The sequence below is a fragment of the Symphalangus syndactylus genome, chromosome 3 (assembly GCF_028878055.3).
Source record: "Symphalangus syndactylus isolate Jambi chromosome 3, NHGRI_mSymSyn1-v2.1_pri, whole genome shotgun sequence".
Classification (NCBI taxonomy): Eukaryota; Metazoa; Chordata; class Mammalia; order Primates; family Hylobatidae; genus Symphalangus; species Symphalangus syndactylus.
In genome coordinates this window covers 31689109-31711560 of record NC_072425.2, presented here as the reverse complement: position 1 = coordinate 31711560, position 22452 = coordinate 31689109, and the positions used below count along the sequence as shown (strand labels likewise).

Below are 22452 nucleotides of genomic sequence, written 5' to 3'. Positions count from 1 at the left end.
TTGACATCACCTCTTTTTTTTTTTTTTGAGATGGAGTCTCACTCTGTTGCCCAGGCTGGAGTGCAGTGGCGCAATCTCGGCTCACTGCAAGCTCCGCCTCCCGGGTTCATGCCATTCTCCTGCCTCAGCCTCTCCGAGTAGCTGGGACTACAGGCGCCCGCCACCACGCCTGGCTAATTTTTTTGTATTTTTAGTAGAGACGGAGTTTCACCGTGGTCTCGATCCCCTGACCTCATGATCCGCCTGCCTCGGCCTCCCAAAGTGCTGGGATTACAAGCGTGAGCCACCGCGCCCGGCCGACATCACCTCTTAACCATGGGACTGGACAGTGGCAGAAGATGGGTGGCTTTGTAATGCTGAGCAATGGGAAGAAGGAGTTTTAAAAAAGGTTTTAGGACTTCATGTATCTTTTGAGGAGAACTAACAGCAGGCTGCTTACCTCCAGTATCTTGATTCCAAATCTTCACCTTGCAATCATGTGATGAGGTAGCAATTAAAGGCATCAAGGCCAATGCTCTTGGTAGAAAGACGCAGGATGCGACAGTCTGGAAATGCCCCTTATACTCACATATTCTGTTTCGAGTCTGTCTTAGGTCCCACAACTGCAAAGTAATGACATGGACCAGCTCATACTCACTTGTCTAGCTTCATCCATGAATATCCATCTCCCCCGACTCCCACGATGCACCTATTCCCTCCACTTATCTGCTCACGTAGCTACCCCTTATCTTCATCCATCCACAGACCCAACAACCCATCCATCCACAGACCCAACGACCCATCCATCCAGTGATTATTTTAAGCCTCAACTATGTCTCAAACAACCCTGGTTAAGAATGTATCATAAGAGTTTTTGCCTTTTTAATGGTTAGGGAAGTAAAAGCTCCTACAGCATGATGGTGTTCCATCATGGAGAACCCATGGGGAGCCCCAAACAACAGTATGGGGTTGTTTGCTTTCATGGCAACTCAAGAGCTGCCTTATTTCAACCTCTTGGCATCTGTGGGTCCTGTGGGGACTCCTTGGTTAGAAGTACCCCATAGGTATAAGTACATCTAGGTGCAGACATTCTGATTTAATGCCTAGATGCTGAACCTTGATGTGTGAAGACTAGTGTCTACAAGAGGGAAGTGCCAGTCAGTGCTGCCAGTCCCTCTCATTGATACAGATCAGATCACAGCTGGAGAATAATGTTCAGAGAGGAGAGCAAATTGAATTATGTCCAAAAAGATAATGAAGTTATTGGACAGCATGTTATCCAGGGAATAGCTGTAGGAGCTGGAAATGTTTCACTTAGAAAAGAGATGCTACATTCAAAGGCTGCAACACCCCAATCTACCATTTACTAGGAATGTGGTCTTGTGCAAGAGATGTCAACTTGCCATGCCTCTATTTCCTTGTCTGTGAAATGGGAATTATAATAGTACCTAACTCATGGGGTTGTTTTTAAGGATTAAATGAGATATTACATGTAACGTGCTCATCCCAGTGCCCAGCACACAAGAAATGTTCAATAAAATAGGAGGCATAATTGTTCTGTTTGAATACTAGATAACCCTTTTAATGGATATTCTACAATTATGAATCTAAGGTGCTTTGGAGGAACCTAGGCATTCTATTCCAAAATTAACTGCAAGGAAAGTATATGAGTAAGGGATGGAGTAGGCCCTGGAACAACACTAGAGCTCCAAATTTCCTAAAAAGCTTGAGCTTCTTTTACTATGGCCATGCCTATAATGGGAATAGATCTGGTTCTTCAAACAGTCCCTCCCCTCTCTAAGCTCTACTGGGAGTAAAGACATCAGCAGGCTGGTTCTGTGTTTAGCTCCTCCCCATCTTGACTCTCATCCCATTCCTCTTTCCTACTACCAATTCAGAGAGCCCTAAGTTGATGAATGTTTCTTTTCTTTTCTTTATTTTTTTGAGATGGGGTCTCCCTTGTTGCCCAGGCTGGCCTCAAACTCCTAGGCTCAGTTGATCCTCCCACCTCAGCCTCTGAATAGCTTGGACTACAGGCACATGCCACCATGCCTAGCTAACTTTTTATGTTTTTTATAGATACAGGGTCTTGCTCTGTTGCCCAAGCTAGTCTCAAACTCCTGGGCTCAAGTAATCCTCCCGCCTCGGCCTCCCCTATGAATGTTTCTTAAATGAAGCAACTGGAATGCAAAGGATCACTCACAGTATGCTTTTGAAAGAGGCCTGAGCTATTAGCAAAGCCCGCCTGTGTAGCACAGCTACAGGCATGAGGCCAGAGTAAGTGATCTGTTCATCAGCAACCAGATACCTGGACCTCACACAGTCTCCTACCGTGGCTTCACAGCCTTCTCCTCCAAAGCCATTGCTGCAGGAGATACACTTGTGTCCATCCACACTGACTTCACAGTAGGTTTGAATGTGCTGCTTTGCAGGAAACATATGAGCTACCTGCAGCCCCCGACTGTCCCATAATCTGAAAGAGATTAGGGCAGGAAATTAGCCTGTAGTAAATGTGGCTGAAATATACCCGTATTGTCCCACTACCATAGAAGTCTTGGCTCTTTGCTGTGTAGGCCAGTCACATTGGAATGGCATGAATTACCTAAAAACAGCAGCATGAACCAGATCAATCTCTGAGACTCTAAAGTTGGCAGGAAGTAACCAAATTGAATGACATCTGAGTTCTTCCTATTTTGAGATCAGTTAATAGAAATTGAGACCAAGCATCTTAATTGTACAAGTTAATTTGTTAATTTGGTCCTTTGAGACAATGCTTTCCGTGGACGAAAGGATATTTCTGTGCCTGTGACTTAAATTTTTAAAAAGATACTTATTATGATATGGGAGATCAGTCATCATTCAGAATTATTTACAAAGGGTTTACATATAGGTCATGGCCAACCTTGGCTATGGGGTCCACTGGGGAGTGTTTTGTTTTGCTTCTTATTTCATTTTTACCTCTTTACCCCATTCCTACCATTTTCTAAGGAGAATCTCTTCTGAGATCCAAAGTTTCTAGTTATCCTCTCCGGTCTAAGAACTATTGACTTTACTGACTCCCCTGATGCCGATTTCAACCCTGCTTCCACAGGGAGGGCTTCAGCTGAAGGCTGGGTGACTGAGAACACCAGGAGCCATGCAGGGTAGCAATGAGAGCTAGGCAGCCCAACAGGGTGGGACAAGCAAGTGACTGATTCTGGGGTTAATCTGAACACGTTCACACAGCAGGAGCTGGCTGAATCAGATGCTTTGAAACCATCCAAAACAGGGACTTTTACCTGGCTGATCTCATGGCATACAACCTCTACCTTAATGATCCATGGGGCCAGAGCAGAGAGGCCCCAGCACCAGTGAAGGGCAGAAGAACAGAAGGCTCTAGGAAGGGCAGAGCAATGTGGAGAATCAGAGTGGAAATGGAGCCATGTATGCATGGGAGCCACAAGCCTCACAAGAAACACTTTCACAGCTGCTCAGTAAGCCCACCTGAGGGTTTTATCTTCAGAAGTCTGTAGTATGTATGGTTCTCTGGGGACCCAGCACAGGTGAGTGACCTAGAAAAAGCAAAATGTTCAGAACTTCTCCACACCGAGTCATTCCTCTGTTGTAATTCCTGTCAAATGTGCTAACTAGCATCACTGTGCCTCTTCTCAAGGATTCTGAACTAGCAAATTCATTTACAGGCATCTTAGGTTTTGCAGATACCTGTCAGTCATGTTCTACCTGCAACTCCTAGGTTATCAGCAGCAAGGTAATAGCTGGGCCAGTTGTCAGCACCAAAATACATGCAGGCACCCTTAGAGTGCCTGAAACCCCAGCTGTGTGGCAGATAGAACAGCCCCTGTTGTAAGGTGGGTTCACTGAAACTCTAGCCCCAACACCTCATGGGGATCAGGAAGAGTATTCATGTTTCTCTTTATCCCTGCTGGACAGGCATAAAACAGTTTCCAAAATAACCCAAAATAACAGGACTTTCTTTTCTTCCGGGGCATGGGGCAAGCACATCTGACCATTGGCAGTCATCTTCAAAATTAGAAAAGATGACTGGGACTGAAATTTGACAACCACTAAAAGAACATCTACTATGGGTCAGACACGATGACAGGTATTTCACATCTAGTATCTGAATTCATCCTCTGAAGAACCTTAGCAGGTGATAGAATTCTCCCCATTTTATAAATGAAGACACAGACACTCTAAGAGCTTAAGTAACTTCCTTGAGATAACATAACTGGTAAGTAATAGATTCATGATTTTAACCTGAGTATGACTGACTCCAAAGGCTCTGCAGTTTATACCAGTCTGCTACTAGCAAACAACTGGTCCTTCAAAAGCAATGCGAATTCTACATAAAGCAAAAGGTAATGCTTATTTCTCCACATGATGTTACACATATGAACATACAATAAGCATAAGCTGTGAGGTCCCGGAAGACAGGAACTATGTTCTTGGTCACTAACCCTGTTCCTAGCACAGTGTCTGGCCCACAGAAGAAATGGAATAATAAAAGAAATAATGAAGACACCATTTTAAATTCCAATATAAGTGAGTAAAATCATTGTCTGGAGCAGCAGACTCAAGGGACCATCTAATCTAATAACCCTGAGAGGCCAGGGTCTCACAGCAGGTTAGGGGACAGCAATTGGGACCCAGGCTCTAATTTCTGCTCATGGGCCTCCTGATTTCTCTCCCGAGCCTTTCCTTCACCCCATGCTCCTTTCTGCTGCCCTGTTCTGTACCAAGTTTGAGTTCATACCACGTTCCTGGAAACAGATGCTCTTTCCACACTCTGTCCTGTCACCACATCCCACAGAAGCAGGGTGTTGTCCCGAGAGCCAGTGCACAGCTGTGATGAGTCTTTGGAAACAATGGTGAGAAGACAGCCTGTGAGTGGGGACCTGAACAGGGCTTTTCAGAAAGCACAAAGGCATTGGGAAGAGGTCCACTTTGTTTTACCTGGACTCACAGCCAATCCGGTGACCACCATGGCATGGCCACACAATTGCTGCCTTGGTTGTGAGGAACCGTGCAAGTCCCACATCATGACCATCCTGTCACGAGAGGCACTGAAGAACTGGCTGGATTCGGGAATACAGGCTACCTGCTCAGGGAAAAAACAACGACACTGAAACAGCTCTGGTGTGCTAGTTGGACTGGACTTTAAATTGGGGGAAAGATGAGTCTGCATAACTCCCTCCCCACACACACTTCTTTTTTTTTTTTTTTTTTTTGAGACAGAGTCTCACTTTGTCACCCAGGCTGGAGTGCAGTGGTGTGATCTCGGCTCACTGCAACCTCCACCTCCCGGGTTCAAGCGATTCTCCTGTCTCAGCCTCCCAGGTGGCTAGGATTACAGGCACCAGCCACCACGCCCAGCTAATTTTTGTATTTTTAGTAGAGACAGGGTTTCCCCATGTTGGCCAGGCTGGTCTCCAACTCGTGACCTCAGGTGAGCCACCCACCTCAGCCTCCCAAAGTACTGGGATTACAGGCATGAGCCACTGTGCCTGGCCCCGACACACACTTCTCAAAAGAGTAATACGTAAGCTTGAAATCTATGAATGCACAGCATGGGCCAGTCTGAATTTCCACCTTTTTCAATGTTGTGCTACCTTTTCCTTTATGTAGCAGATTTCCTCCAGTCCTTCAGGGTAAGATTAAAAATCTCACCTCCTCAGATCATGTCACCTTGGTGAGGATGTTTCCCCTCTTGGGCTTCCTATAGAACTTCTCCTGTGGGATTCCTTTTGCACTTGATCATCACCACACCCCAAAAATGGATGCTGTACTGTTATGCCAGGTGATTCTGTTATACTTATGATGAATTTGAAGTGAATCTCTGTTCCATTTTATGCTTTTTACCTTGAATACAACTTTGCTTGATATTATTATCACCCCAACTCCTGCTCTGTTTGTTTACATTTGACTGATATATCTTTGCTGACCTGTTCTTACTGTTCTGATCTCTTCCATCGTGTTTCTTTGTTTTTGTAATTGTGGTAAATATACATAAAACTTACCATTTTAACCATTTTTAAGTGTACAACTCAGTGGCAACAAGTACATTCATTGTTGTGTAACCATCACCACTATCATCTCTAGAACTTTTTCATCATCCCAAACTGAAACTCTACAACCTTTAAACAATTACTCTCTATTTTCCTCTCCCCGCAGCCGCTGGCACCCACCATTATTCTACTTTCTGTCTCTATGGACTGAACTATTCTAGGTACCTCATATAAGTGGAATCATACCATATTTGTCCTTTTGTGTCCAGCTCTTACTTAGCATAATGTTTTCAGGGTTCAGCCATGTTGTAACATGTATCAGAATTTCATTCCTTTTTTTTTTTTTGAGACAGGGTCTTGCTCTGTCACCCAGACTGCAGTGCAGTGACCTGGTCTCGGTTCACTGCAAACTTCCCTTCCCGGGCTCAAGCAATCCACTTGCCTCAGCCTCCTGAATAGCTGGGACTGTAAGTGTGTGCCACCATACCTGACTAATTTTTGTATTTTCTGTAGAGACAGGGTTTTGCCATGTTGCTCAGGCTGGCTTTGAACTCCCGGGCTCAAGTGATCTACCTGCCTGGGCCTCCCACAATGCTGGGTTTACAAGCATGAGCCACTGTGCCTGGCCTATTTCGTTCCTTTTTAAGGCTGAAAAATAGCCCACTGTATGTATATTGCTGCATTTTGTTTATCCATGAATCTGTCACAGGACATTTGGGTTGTTTCCAGCTTTTGGCTATTATAAACAATGCTGCTATATATATATGTGTGTGTGTGTGTGTGTGTGTGTGTGTGTGTACAAATATCTGTTCTATATTTACTGTTTTACTTTCAATCTTAATGCTGTTTTGCATTAGATATGTCTTATTTTTTAATTATTTATTGAGACACAGTCTCACTTTGTCACCCAGGCTGGAGTGCAATGGTGTGATCTCTGCTCACTGCAACCTCTGCCTCCCAGGTTCAAGCGATTCTCCTGTCTCAGCCTCCCGCATAGCTGGGATTACAGGTGTGTGCCACCATGCCTGGCTAATTCTTTTTTTTTTTTTTTAATTTTTAGTAGACATGGAGTTTTGCCATGTTGGCCAGGCTGGTCTTGAACTCCTGACCTCAAGTGATCCATCTGCCTTGGCCTCCTAAAGTGCTGGGATTACAGGCATGAGCCATCGTGCCTGGCCTAGATATGTCTCTTTTAAACAATGTATAGGTGGCTTTAGTTTTTAACTCAGTAAGAGTACTGCCTTTCAATAAGTGAATTTATCTCAATTACATTTACTGCTATCATATATATGTTTGATCTTGTTTCTTCCATCTTTTCTGTTGGTTTTTGAAAAACACTTTGTCATATTTTCATTGTCTTCTTTTTCTATAAAATTGTATACTTGTTTTTAGAGTTATTTTTCCCTTTCTTTATATTTTTAATTTAAATAATATGGAACTTAAGTTCTTCTCATGATACCTCTGTATATATATTAATATCCTTAAACTCATATTCTCAATGTATTAATTTCAGAAAGAAAACAGAATCTCCTGTAAGGAAAAATTTTTTTTCTTTAATTAGCACAATTATATTACTTCTGGCTCATTCCCACTTTTGTAGGTACTCTCTTGGATTTTTATCCAGTCTATTATCATATTAGTAATATTTTGTATTTTATACATATAAATTTTTAAAAGAATTAAAACAATTACATTTCTTCTCATAGCCCTAGTTTTGACAATTCTTTAGACATAATTCTGTGTTTAATTGGATTGAAGGCTCATACAGTGAATTCAGTTTGGAACTTCTTTAATATTCATTGGCTTGATTATTCATCATTCATTAACATTCTTTTTTTTTTTTTTTTTTGAGATGGAGTTTCTCTCTTGTTGCCCAGGCTGGAGTGCAATGGTGTGATCTCGGCTCACCACAACCTCTGCCTCCTGGGTTCAAGTGATTCTCCTGCCTCAGCCTCTCGAGTAGCTGGGATTACAGGCATGCACCACCATACCTGGCTAATTTTGTATTTTTAGTAGAGACAGGGTTTCTCCATGTTGGTCAGGCTGGTCTTGAACTCCCGACCTCAGGTGATCCACCCACCTTGGCCTCCCAAAATGCTGGGATTACAGGCGTGAGCCACCGCACCCGGCACATTCACATTCTTTAATAATATACCTTCAACTATATTATTGAGGAATGCTTTGCATATGGCAAGATTTTACAAATTTCAGAATGTCTTTCCATTGCCTTTACATATGAACAACACTCCGCATATAAAGGTTCTTTTGCTTTCTTCCTTTCCTTTCTCTTTCTTTCTCTTTCTTTCTTTCTCTCTCTCTCTCTCTTTTTCTCTCTTCTTTCTCTCTCTTCCCTCCCTCCCTCTTTCTTTCTGACTGGGTCTCGCTATGTCACCCAGGCTGGGGTGCAATGGCACAACTATAGCTCACTGCAGCCTCCATCTCCCTGGCTTAAACGATCCTCTTGCCTTAGCCTCCCAAGTAGCTTAGACTATACGCATGCACCACTATGACCACCGAATGTATTTGTATTTTTATTTGTAGTAGAGACAGGTCTTGCTATGTTGCCCAGGCTGGTCTTGAACTCCCGAGCTCAAGCAATCCTCCTGCCTCAGCTTCCCAAAGTGTTGGGATTTTAGAATGAGCTACCCTGCCTGGCCAATTTTTAGTTTTTAATAATATTTTTCCTCAAATCTTTTCTCTCCCAGATAATTCTTCTATTGTCTTACTTTTTTTTGAGACAAAGATCTTGCTCTGTCACCAAGGCTGGAGTGCAGTAAAATCATCACGGCTCACTATAGCTTCAACCTCATGGACTCAAGTGATCCTCCCACATCAGCTTCCTGAGTAGCTGGCTGGGACTATAGGCGCGCACAACTACATCCAACTAATTTTTTAATTTTTTGTGGAGATGGGGTCTCATTATGTTGCCCAGGCTGGTCTCAAATTCTTGGGCTCAAGCAATCCCCCTGCCTTGCCTTGCCAAAGTGCCAGCATTATAGGCATGAGCCATTGCACCTGGCTTGTCTTATTTTTTCAATTTCTTGTTTCATAGAGTACATGTTCTCTTAATTTATAGAGAGTAAAAAGCATTAATCAAATTTTATCTTTGCTTCTTGAGTAGTTCTTCCTTCAAAGTGTATTTTCATCTGACATTAGCTTATTATATGTGTATTTTTTAAAAATCTAGGCATATAGGCCTCACTTTGGATCCTTTCTGCTTATTAATCTTTTCATACTTTGAATGAGGGTAAGTCCAATTTTTGGCAGTAAATCCAATAAGGCTTGATACATGCTCAAGTGTTACATGCACACACACACACACACACACACGCATGTGCACACACACACAAGTGCACATACATACACACACTCACACACAGTCAATTCTCTCTCACTTTCTTTCCTTTTAGTCCAAGGTCTACTATAACTTGACTTGTCATGCTGAATATTGATGGTTGATTATGTCTTGATTTGCCATCCTGAATATTGATGGCTGATTATGTCTTGTCTAAATAGCTGAGACTACAGGTGTGCACCACCATGCCTGGCTAATTTTTTTTATTTTTGGTCAAGATGGGGTCTTGCTATGTCCCAGGCTGGTTTTAAACTCCCAGCCTCGGGTGAATCACTTGAGGCCAGGAGTTGGGAGACCAGCCTGGCCAACATAGCAAAACCCCATCTCTACTAAAAATATAAAAATTAGCCAGGTGTGGTGGCACATGTCTGTAATTCCAGTTACTTGGGCAGCCAAGGCAGAAGAATAGCTTGAACCCGCGAGATGGAGGTTGCAGTGAGCTTTGATCACATGACGGGGAGAGTGAGACTCTATCTCAAAACCAAAACAAAAAATTCCTGGCCTCAAATGATCCTCCTGCCTCAGCCTCCCAAAGCACTGGGATTACAGGTATGAGCCACCATGCCTGGCCAGTCCTTCGGCATTTTAGGGTGACCAGAAGAAGGAGAAGCAAGCTGGCAGCAGCCTCAGTTTTGTTACATTGTCTTGTTTTACTGGTAAACAATCTATATCTTTAGTCCTCATCTTTCTAAATAAAGGGCTGTTGGGAGGACCACTCAGGACCAGCTCTTTTAGTGAAATCTGCACTCTGCCAAATATCTGGGGGTAAGTGCATTAGCTCATGGTGTTCTCTATCAGTCTAGTTCAGAACACAACGTATCTGGCAAGCAAATATCATATTCTCTGCTATGGGATTGTGGCTGATGCCTAGTTTCATTATAAATGAAGTATATATCTTAATTTTTGGTTCATTTAGGTGGTCTTCAGAGCGGGGAATTATATAAATTGGCATTCTCTATCATTTTTGCTGGAAGCTCACTCTGGTCTGTAATGCTATCTAACAAATTAATTTTTATTTCATTGTTATTGAATGTTCATTAAATGTCCCCAACTAGACTAGAAGGTTGCTGAGCACAGGGATTTTGTCATTTTCCTAGCTATGGTAAGCACAGGGTAAGCCTAAGCCTTCAGTACTGTACCTGTTGAGTCAGGATAGGTCAGGGAGAGTTGTTATCAGCTGTGTTCTGTTTACTACCTGTGCTATTAAGGGCTTAATGACAAAAGAAAAATTGTGTTCGATATGCCAGTAACAACAACTAAGTGAATGGTTTGCTCTGTTTCTCCTGAAGTAGGACTTCACAGCATCAAACAAAGCCTTTGCATTTTTCCTTAAGACCAAAGATTCAATCACTCTTAATATCTAGAACTATTAGCTATCTTTATTCAGTTCCAGATTGCCTTCATAATAATCATTTGAAAATTACCTTGGTGATCTCACGTTCATGTCCTTTGAACCTTTTCACCACATTTCCAGTTTTCCAATTATAGGCCACAACTGTCTGAAGAGAGTGAAGATTGTAGTTTCATTACTCAATTCTTGTTAAAGTGACACTAGCCTCTACTGCATTCTCACCTTACTTTCTCCCTCCTCACTCACTCCCTCTCTGTTCAGGAACTTGCTCAAAGCATTAAGGGTTCCCTGTTGTGGCCGTCCCTCCTCACGTGCCCCTCCTTTAATTTTCTTTTCTTTCCCCCTCGTTGTTCTCTGTCTCTCCCTCCGACACTGGACCACTGCTCTAAACTTACTGATGGGTTTGGGCTAACATTCCCCAAGAAGAACTGATTCTACTGGCTGTAGATGGTGAAGGAGAATTCCACATAGGGTTAGATTTGTTTTCCCTACTGTACTGTATTTTTTTGTCATGGTGTTTTTTAAAAATTTATCATTTCAAGCTGGGCATGGTGGCTCATGCCTGTAATCCCAGCACTTTGGGAGGCCAAGGCGGGCAGATCACCTGAGTTTGGGAGTTTGAGACCAGACTGACCAACATGGAGAAACCCCATCTCTACTAAAAATATAAAATAAGCCAGGCGTGGTGGCACGTGCCTATAATCCCAGCTACTAAGGAGGCTGAGGCAGGAGAATCGCTTGAACCTGGGAGGTGGAGATTGCAGTGAGCTACCCTTCCTGGCCTAGATTTTAAGACAAAATACTGCCAATTAAACTATGATACTTTGATGCATCCTGATTTCAGAAGTGTTAAAATGTGAAAAGTGAAAACAGGGCCAGGCAAAGTGGCTCATGCCTGTAATCCCAGCACTTTGGGAGGCCAAGGCGGGCGGATCACCTGAAGTCAGGAGTTCGAGACCAGCCTGACCAACATGGAGAAACCCCATCTCTACTAAAAAAAAAAAATACAAAATTAGCCGAGTGTGGTGGCACATGCCTATAATCCCAGCTACTTGGGAAGCTGAGGCTGGAGAATTGCTTGAACCCAGGAGGCGGAGGTTGCGGTGAGCCGAGATGGCGCCATTGCACTCCAGCCTGGGCAACAAGAGCAAAACTCTGTCTCAAATAATAATAATAATAATAATAATAATAATAATAAAATGTGAAAATATGCATCTTAGAACCACTGGAATACAGTATGCAAATGGAATTTGAAGATTCTAAAAGGCTATTGAAAATGAGAGACATTATTATTTTTTGAGACAGAGTCTCGCGCTGTCACCCAGGCTGGAGGACAGTGGCCCGATCTCGGCTTACTGCAACTTCCACCTCCCAGGTTCAAGCAATTCTTGAGCCTCAGCCTCCCAAGTAGCTGGGATTATAGGCAAGCGCCACCATGCCCAGCTAATTTTTGTAGTTTTAGTAGAGACGGGGTTTCGCCATGTTGTCCAGGCTGGTCTTTAGCTCCTGTCCTCAAGTGATCCGCCTGCCTTGGCCTCCTAAAGTGCTGGGATTACAGGTGTGAGCCACCACTCTCGGCCCATTATTATTATTATTATTATTTATTAATTTTTTTGCACACAAAACAATAAACATTTTCTAAAAATACCTACAAACAAAAAGATGCATATCAAACATATTAGGAAGGTTGCACATGGGAAGATGGGGAATAGAAATGGGGAGTGGGAATTAAAGAAAATAAATGAGAGAGGGACTTTGTATGGATCAATGATAATAACTCAATCCTCTATTTGACAAAGAAGAAGGAGAAGAGGAAGAAAAAGAAAGTGGGATAAAGGATCAGAAAGGGAGGAAAATAGAAAAAATTAGAGTATGACTCCAGGGTAGACCTGTTTTGTTGTCGCTGGGTTGGTTGGTTGGTTTGTCTGTTGTATTTTTCATATGTTTCGCCATGTCGGCCAGGCTGGTCTCGAACTCCTAGCCTGAAGTGATTAACCCGCCTCGGCCTCCCAGATTGCTGGGACTACAGGCGTGAGCCACCACGTCCAGCCCCCACATTGCATCTGGCCTCCGTGGTAGACCTCCCAGACGGGGCGGTCGGGCAGACGCACTCCTCACTTCCCAGACGGGGCGGTCTCGGCCCATTATTAGTATTATTCACTACAAAAAGAATTAGCAGTTTTGCTACCAGTATCCCAGTTGTGAGGGCTATGATAGATCCAAATATGAAGGAGAGAAATGTGAGAATGGGAGGAAGGAGGACAAAAACACAAGGAGGAATCATGATGCATACCAGTGTAGAGAGCATAAAAGAAGAGATTAGACAGTTCCTTTTGCTGACAATTAACTCCTGTGTCTCCATGTAGGTGTAACATGGGATTGGTGGGAAGTATAATCTTTGCCATTTATAGAAAGCATGTGGGTGGTCAGGCATAGTGTTAAGGATCTCACCTACATTCTTTGATTTAATCTTTATAACCACCTGTGAGGTGGCATTATTATTCCCACTTAACAGATAAGACAGAAGCTCAAAAAAATTTAAAGACTTGTCCAAACGAATGGGAAGTGGCCAAGCAGGGATTTAAATCCAGTCTTTCTAACTCTAAAGCCCATATTTTTACACTCATCAACCCTGCTCCAGAAATGCAAATCCTAGACTTCCTTTCAAAATATCTTCCTTTCCCTGCAATAAAGTTGGTTTCCCAGGAAACACTGCAAACCCCACCTTATCTTTCCCTCCAGAGACACAAAGGTCTGAGTTCAAAGCAGCCACGACAGAGACGGTATCCATGTGAGCTGGGCTATATTCTTGAAAAGCTTTAGTTTGAATTCTCTCTTCTATAATTTCATCAGGCCTGCTAAAAAGAGTATAGAAAATGAGAGACCCAGTGGCATGGGAGTGGATGGGCGGGGGGGTGGGGGGTGGTAGGGAGAAGAATGTGGGTTAAGAAGGCAATTCAGGCCAGACTAAGGAGAAATATTTAAAAAGAAGAAGAGAAGGGAGACCCATTTACATTGTCAGCAATGGTATTATTTACTCTGAAAATGTGCAGAATGACTGAAGGATTGGAATCTGCTAAAGGGTGATCCTGAAGCCAAGAAGCCAGGAGTCTTTCTTTGCTCACACTAGCAATTAATCCTAAAGATTTAGGGCCCCTCTGTGTATGGGTGCAGACACTAGCTAATAAACTGACTGTTTCTTTCTTTTGAGACAGAGTCTCACCCTGTTGCCCAGGCTGGAGTGCAGTGGTACACATGGCTCACTGCAGCCTTGACTTCCTAGGCTCAAGCAATCCTCCCACCTCAGCCTCCCAAGTATCTGGGACTACAGGCTCATGCCATTATGCCCAGCTAATTTTTGTATTTTTTGTAGAGATGGGGTTTCGCCATGTTGCCAAGGCTGGTCTCAAACTACTGAGCTCAAGCAATCTGTCCACCTCGGGCTCCCAAAGCGCTGGGATTACAGGTGTGAGACAGCACACCCAGTCCTGACTGTTTCTTATCCAAAAGAAAACACACTAAACTATTCAGGGAAGGCCAACTATTCAAGGAAGACCATCAACATTCGCCCTGGGCCTTCTCCTTCTTTAGTGGAGAGTTTTAATGGGGCATGATAAAACCTGGGCTCCCAGGGGAGGATTGCAGTACCTGTATTTATAAGTGCTGTGTTTGAGTTTGCTTTGCAGTTTCCCCATCACGACACAAAACCTACACGAAACCTTCTGTGGAGGAGCTTGTTTCAGTTGGCACCTGAGTAGCAGCATCCCTTGTGGCTGCTGGAAGTTGTGTTCCCTGTTTAATAAAAAGAATACATATTGTTAGTTTTGTTAGGCACAATAGTATGATGTTGAAAATAAATCCTTTTTTAGACTAATTAATTGTATGCTTTTGCTTTTCCTCCTCACCCTGCCTCACCCTTACGGCCCTGAGGTTATAGACACACAAAAACAAAACTGATTTTAAAAAAGACTAAGAAGTCCTGTAATAAGTAAAACACAGAAGTGCCATATGGTCCAGCCATTCTAATCCTGGGTTTAAGGCCAAAAACACAGAAACAGATGTTCAAACAAAAATTTGTGCACAAATGTTCACAGCAGCACTGTTCACAGTGGCCAAAAAGTGAAAATAACTCAAATATTCATCAACAGATGAGTGGAGAAACATCATGTGGTCAATCCACACAATGAAATATTACTCGGCCATTAAAAGGAATGAAGTACTCGTACATACTACAACATGGGTGAATCTTGAGAACATCATGCTAAGCAAAAGAAGCCAGACATGAAAGGCTACATAGTTCATATTCTATGTATGTGAAATATCCATAGTTGGCAAATCTATAGAGACAAAAAGCAGATTAGTGATTGCCAAGAGCTGGAATAAGGAAGAGACTGGGGAGCAACTACTTAATAGATACAGCTAGAATGTAATACAGAATATCTTAATAGGCTAGATATAGTTTGGATATGTGTCCCCTCCAAATCTCATGTTGAAATTTGATCCCCAATGTTAGAGGTAGGGCTTAGTTGGAGGTGTTTCGGTCATGTGGCCAGATCCCTCATGAATACTTGGTGACATCTCCCTGGTAATTAGTGAGTTCTCACTCTATTAGTTCCCACAGGAACTAATTGTTTTAAAAAAGCCTGGCACCTCCCTCCTCACCTGATTCCTTCCTCTCTTGCCAAGGGTTGCCTGCTCTCCTTTGCCTACTGCCACGGTGGAAGCTTCCTGAGCCCTCACCAGAAACAGAAGCCTGCGTCATGCTTTTTATACAGCCTGCAGAACCGTGAGCCAAATAAACTGCTTTTCTTTATAAACTACTTAGCCTCAGTTATTTTTTTTATAGTAACACAAACAAACTAAGAGGCAGAGTTTCCTTTTGGAGTGATGAAAATGTTCTAGAACTAGATAGTGATGATGGTTGCACAACAATGTCTCTATATACTAAATGTTACTAATCATAAATTTTATGTTATGTGCACTCTGCCATAATAAAATAAATACTGAGAAGATGTAATCAAAAATAAAAAATAATTTACACTACTGAAGCTTCTTGAAAAAGAAAAGCCTCAGTTATTCTAAAAGGTTATAACCTTCCTTGGTTGTTGGATTTTTTTTTTTTTTTAATAATTTCACTATGGCACCTCTCATTGTGCCAGAATCATGAAATAGATGTTCTGAGATGCTAGAAATAATGGCACTAAATGAGACAATGTAGGTAATGACCTAGACTAGCAGTTCTTAAAGTGTGATCCATGGAACATGGGGGATTCCTGGGAGCCTTTTAGGAAGTTTGGGAGGACTTCCCTTTTCCAACTACATCTCTCAGTGAGGCCCTTCCCTCCCTCCCTCCCTTCCTCTCCTTTTCTCTCCTCCTTCTTCCTTCTTCCTTCTCCTCCTTCTCCTTCCTCCTCCTTCTTCTTTCTTCCTTTTTCCTTCTCCTTCTCCTTTCTTTTTTTTTTGAGACAGGGTCTTACTCTATCGCCCAGGCTGGAGTGCAGTGGTGTGATCTCACTGTACCCTCAACTTCCCAGGCTTAGGTGATCCTCCCACCTCAGCCTCCCAGGGAGCTGCACCTACAGGCTTGCACCATCATGCCCAGCTAATTTTTTTGTGTTTTATGTAGAGACGGGGTTTCGCCAACTCCTGGGCTCAAGCAATCCACGTGCCTTGGCCTCCCAAAGTGGGGCCTTCTTTTCTTTTAATACCTCAACATAAACAATAGATTATAATAGACTGAATGCAGAAGCAGATATCAGAGTCCAATTGTCTCCTTTTTAAGGCAAACATTAGAAATTTGCAAAAACATAAAGTGATACCATTTTTTCTAAATATTTTGGTTTTGGAAAGTATATTTATTTTTCATAAAATGATGTTTTATGTTAAGATGCAATAGGTTTATTGCTATTTCAAAATTAATAAGTAAATGTCTTTAAAATTTGTTTTTAAAAATTAATTAATTAATTTTCTTATTTATTTTATTTATTTTTTTGAGACGGAGTTTCACCCTTGTCACCCAGGCTGGAGTGCAATGGTGTGATCTCAGCCCACTGCAACCTCTGCCTCCTGGGTTCAAGCGATTCTCCTGTCTCAGCCTCCCGAGTAGCTGGGACTACAGGCATGCACCACTACATCAGGCTTTTTTTTTTTTTTTTTTTTTGGTATTTCTAGTAGAGACAGGGTTTCACCATTTTTTGGCAAGGCTAGTCTCAAACTCCTGACCTCAGGTGATCCACCCACCTTGGCTTCCCAAAGTGCTGGGATTACAGGTGTGAGCCACCGCACCTGGCCTCATTTATTTATTTTTAAATTGAACAAACCCTGCATGTGGCATTCAATCTCAGTTTTAATGTCAAATGATGGTATCAGAGCAGGATTCGAATCCAATCTATAACCTACATAAGCAAAACCTCTTTGGGGGTTCTTAATTTTTAAGAGTGAAAAGAAGTTGTGAGACCAAAAAGTTTGAGAGCCAGTGACTTAGAATTTAAATAATGTTAATATTGGATTATATATTAGAATTAAAAGAATAATGAAACATTTTCCAGATTTACTTGTATCATCCCCCTCAACTAACAAGGCTAGAACTGAAAAGAAAGAGAATGAATTATGCATTCAAAGGTGCTCCTCCACTCATTCAGAGAACACCTCCTAAGCACCTTATTTGTGTACGTCCTATACCAGTTGCTGGCGAAACTGAAAAAAAGAGAAACCTGAAGATGTGACCAGCATGAATATTTGCTGGGACAGAAGGAACCTAACGAAGGACCAGTCTCAACTACTCCAGGTCATGTGTTCCCTGAGACTGGCTGTGATATCAGATAGCTGAGGGAAGTATGGGGGGCAGTGGGAGCACCCAGTCCCCATTTCTTCTGAGGTTCTGCCTAAAAGTTCTAGGAAATGAGTTTCTTATGGGCATGACCAACCTAATTCTAAGAAGAACTGTCTACAGGAAGAACTGTTTACAGAAGAGAACAATAGCTAAAATGCACCAACTTAATATTCTCATTCATACCATTAGCATTAAAAAAATAGAGCTTTCCAGAAGAATTTCAGCCTACATTTTGAGAAGTTGCCAGAACTGACCTCCTGATGAGAACAGGTAACCAATACAGAAAAGCACAATGCAATGGAAACAATGTGAGTGGCATCAAGAGGCCTAGGATCTACCCTAGCCCTGCCTCATCCCATTATATGTCCTTGAGCAGCTCCATTCCCCACTCTGGCCTCAGCCTTCCCAGCTAGAAAATTAGGACACTATACGAAATGATTTTTAGTAGACTATGTGTATAATGAGAGAAGGTCTCTCATTATTCATCTTTGTACTCCGAGTGGCTTGCACAGTACTGTACAACAAAAATACTTGTGAATTGGCGAATCTAAGGTCCCTTCCACTTCAGATATTCCCGGATTTTCTATAAGAGGCCACAAGATGTGCTGAGAGGCAAAATTCAGGATAGTTTTCAAAAAGTTTGGGATGTGGTATTGTTTATAGATAGAGGGTGCAGGGCTTCTTATCTGCCAGCCTAACCTATTTTTCAACATTGTCATCAAACTAATGACAGATGCCATCCATAGATCTAGGTCACCGGAAATTGCAGGTTCTATAAATGGATTAGCTCTGCTCAAAACTGATTGGTATAGTCAGAGAGCCATACTTCCCAAGTAAAGCATATTCATGGGACATTCTACGGAAAAGATAACTTTTAGAATTACTTACCCCCAAACCAATAGGATCTTCTTGGTGAGCTGCCCTATTCAATAATTTGTAATGTGTATCCTTTGGAAAATAGTTCAGGCAGCCACTTCTTAATCTCTGTAATTAGTGGGAAGCCACTGAAGTTAATCTCTTCTTTGTCTAAGCATGTTTGCACTGAGAAGAGATTTACAAGGTAAATAAAGACCTTGTTTATTAAAGAGATGGTTAGGTGTGGTTTTCCCTCACAAAGAAAGAAATATTTTACAAAATTCCAAGATTATCTCTCTCACATTTCCACAATTCAGGAAAGTGTACTATAGTGTTAATTATATATCTATTTTTAAATATGCAAAATATATTTAAATACATTGTTAAACATTTTGATTTTGCTCATAACATAGTACTTCTATTCATCAAAAATCTTGAGTTGACTGCTTATTTCAGAGTTTACTGCTTTTGTGGAAAAGGCAATTTCTCCTGTTTTAAATAATTCTCCTAGAATTTGAGATGGAAGAGCTTTTCAAAATCACCATATATAAACCATTCATTTATTTCAAGATCTGCAGAGTAAGGGTAAAAATATTATTTGCTCAAAATTATAACTAAGACCATTTACTTAAAGATCTGCAGAATAAGGATAGAAATATTATTTGCTCAAAATTATAACTAAGTAAATCTCTTGACTTCTAGTCCAGAATTTCCATTATAAATGTCTACAAAGAATAAACAGTTTTATTGCATTTTAATAACTCAATTTTGAGAATTCAATTAAATTCTAAATATTGATTGACAGTGCTGCTTATTCTGAGAATTAAGGGGAGCACAGAATAGTCAGAACATTTGATTACATGCATTAGTGTCTGCATTAGATAGGACTAGTTGTGAATTATAGCTCAACTGTGGCCTTGGGCAAGTTGCTGAACCTCTCTAAGTCTCACTTTCCTATGTGTAAAATAGGATAATAACTCTATCATTGACTTCTGCGAAGATTAAAAATAGCACTTAAAATGTACCAGGAACTGCTCTATGTTTTATATTTATTAACTCATTTTATCTATTCCACAAGCCTCTGAGATACTGTTACTACAGGTTGAGCATCTAATCCAAAAATCCAAAATCCAAAATTCTCCAAAATCTAAAACTTTTTGAGCACTGACATGACATTCAAAGGAAATATTCATTGGAGCATTTTGGATTTTTTTTTTTTTTTTAGACAGAATCTTACTATATTGCCCAGACTGGTGTGCAGTGGCACAACCTGGATTCACTGCAACCTCCACCTCCCAGGTTCAAGCAATTCTCCTGCCTCAGCCTCCTGAGTAGCTGCGATCACAGGTGTGTGCCACCCAGCCTGGCTAAGTTTTGTATTTTTAGTAGAGACGGAGTTTCACCATGTTGGCCAGGCTGGTCTCGAACTCCTGACTTCAAGTGATCTGCCCACCTAGGCTTCCCAAAGTGCTGGGATTACAGGAATGAGCCACCGTGCCCAGCCACATTGGAGCCTTTTGGACTTCAGGTTTTCCATTAGGGATGCTCAACCCTTAAGTATATAATGCAAATATTCTAAAATCTGAAATTTGAAACACTTCTGGTCCCAAACATTTCAGATAAGGGATACTCAACCTGTATGGCCATTTTGCAGATGTAAAAAGTGAGGCACAGAGATATCAAATAGCTTGCTCAAGTTTATACTGCAAATAAGTGGCAGAGCTGAAACTTGAATCTAGGCAGTCCAACTCCAGAGGCCCTGTTCTTGACCAGCATATTATACTGCATCTCTACAAAAGCTGGTGCATATAAAGCTTTTGGTTCAATCTGGCAAGTTGTTAACAATAAATTATATTTACTAGCATGATTGCAAGATTAACGGTGATCATACTGGAAGCAGCATTTTCACCCTTATTAATACTGTTTATAATGCACAAATATTAATGCACAAATATACACACAGAACACACACAAATGGATATATGAATCTAGAGGATATTAAAGCTGAAGCAAATTATGGCCTCTGATTAGAGTGATTGGACCCAATAAAGCTAAGAATTCATTATGTTACATAGCAAGGCAATTAAAAAGTCTCAAGAACAAAGTATATGAATTTGGGTTATGTCTACATTGTTGTAACTTATCATGAGTAGACTAAGAAAAGTACTAAGTTATCTTCCACTATTTTTATTAGGAACATGTAATATACTTGAGAGGAGGCATAATTTCTGGTTCTTCTTTGTATCTATGATTTGACCTTAGCCTAGGAGAATGAACGCAAGGCAAATAAATACCTGTTGAATGAATGAATGGAATACTAAGATGAAGAGTTGGCTTGGTGGTATGCTATTTTTTTTTTTTTTCTGAGATGGAGTTTCTCTCTTGTTTTCCAGGCTGGAGTGCAGTGGTACGATCTCAGCTCACCACAACCTCCACCTCCCAGGTTCAAGCGATTCTCTAGCCTCAGCTTCCTGAGTAGCTGGGATTACAGGCACCTGCCACCACGCCCAGCTAATTTTGTGTTTTTAGTAGAGACGGAGTTTCTCCATATTAGTCAGGCTGGTCTTGAACTCCCGACCTCAGGTGATCCGCCCGCCTTGACCTCCCAAAATGTTGGGATTACAGGTGTGAGCCACCGTGCCCGGCCCAGTGGTACACTTTTTAAAGACCCAACAACATAAGCGCCCTTTTAACCTGCCCAACAACATATCCTTTAGAGAGCAGTCACCCTGTTTCATCCCAGACTCCAGACCCAGAAAGGCTGGAGAGAACATGGGAAACTCTATAGATTCAATTATGGCTCAGGATGTCCCCATTGGTTCCGGTTGGAACCAGGCCTCAGTCTGAATCCCAGCACTTATTTCTATTCCAATCTGCTTTCCAAAGGCCTTGGGATATCCAGTAGTCACTCTAAACCACCCTAAACAGAAAGCAGAGAATTCTCTTTTAACTCTCCAGTGCAATATTCCTTGATATACACCAGTACCTATCCAACTGTTCTATTCCATGAAGAAACTGGGACTCAGAGGGCTGTGACTTGCTGAAGGTCACAGGGGCAGAGCTAGGTGGACTGGACCTTATTTCCCTGGTCCCCTGTTAATGCAAATACTGATATCTTATCTCCCTCCATCTCCCCAAATCTCCCTCTGCACGCTTCTATCTTACACTCTGGGAGACCAAGGCATTTTTAGTCGCCAAAACAACGCTCAAAGAAAGAAAAGTATGGTAGCTGGTCTGGTTCGGCCCTCTAATGGTACAGATAGGGAAAACCGAGGCCCAGGGAATAAGAGGGTCTTGCCTAGAGTCACACAGGGAGCCAGTTCTAGGCCACCACTCTCAAGGTTGCCTCAAATTTTGGGGACGACTTGTGTGCAGTTTTTCCTTTCTGTCGCTTCAGACAGCAAATACTCCTCTCCCTGCCCATTATATGAACAACTAAAGCTTATTTTGTTTTTGTTTTTAAGAGGCGGAGTCTCGAGTCTCGCTCTGTCACCCAGGCTGGAGTGCAGTGGGGCGATCTCGGCTCACTGCAACCTCCGCCTCCCGGGTTCTAGCAGTTCTCCTGCTTCAGCTTCCCAAGTAGCTGGGACTACAGGGGCACGCCACCACTCCCGGCTAATTTTTTGTATTTTAGTAGAGACAGGGTTTCACCGTGTTGCGCAGGCTGGTCTCGAACTCCTGAGTTCAGGCGATCCACCCGCCTCGGCCTCCCACAGTGCTAGGATTCCAGGCGTGAGCCACCGCGCCCGGCCTAAAGCTTATTTTTTATGCGTATGTGGAAAGCGGGGAGAGGAGTCCCCGAAGATGGGAACCTAGCGCCACCCAGCCCAAGGTTGGCCCTCATAACCGCTCTCCGCTTCGACCAAAGGGCGAGGGTAGCCCGCTCCTAGTCTGCCGCTACGCCCCTTTCTCCCACCTCAGGCTCAGTACCCACCGGTGGGCTGGGGGGCTGGAGCTGGGGCCGGCGGGAACGTGGAGCCTGGGGGTGTGAACAGCCTCCGAGCCCTCCCGCGCCTCCGCCCCTAGCAGCAGGCGCACGTTGCTAGGGCGGGAGTGCGGGAGAAAAGCCTCCGGG

General features: G+C 42.5%; 1 protein-coding gene across 7 annotated transcripts in view; it reads right to left on the bottom strand.

The window, feature by feature from the left end:
* The window catches only part of WDR31 (WD repeat domain 31), a 37467-nt gene extending 15015 nt beyond the window's left edge, over nt 1-22452 (bottom strand). The window contains exons 1-11 of one of the 7 annotated variants that reach the window (XM_063636079.1): nt 22312-22444; nt 20672-20888; nt 18411-18563; nt 14339-14482; nt 13416-13545; nt 10764-10838; nt 4933-5077; nt 4733-4833; nt 3463-3530; nt 2311-2452; nt 440-602 (exon numbers count right to left, since the gene is read on the bottom strand). In XM_063636079.1, the coding sequence (XP_063492149.1) occupies nt 440-602; nt 2311-2452; nt 3463-3530; nt 4733-4833; nt 4933-5077; nt 10764-10838; nt 13416-13545; nt 14339-14454 (940 nt within the window). In that variant the 5' untranslated portion in view covers nt 14455-14482; nt 18411-18563; nt 20672-20888; nt 22312-22444. Of the gene's footprint in view, nt 1-439; nt 603-2310; nt 2453-3462; nt 3531-4732; nt 4834-4932; nt 5078-10763; nt 10839-13415; nt 13549-14338; nt 14483-14920; nt 15008-18410; nt 18564-20671; nt 20889-22311 lie in introns of those variants that run through there. The other 6 variants (XM_055271406.2, XM_055271405.2, XM_063636077.1 and 3 more) reach the window with 6 other exon arrangements.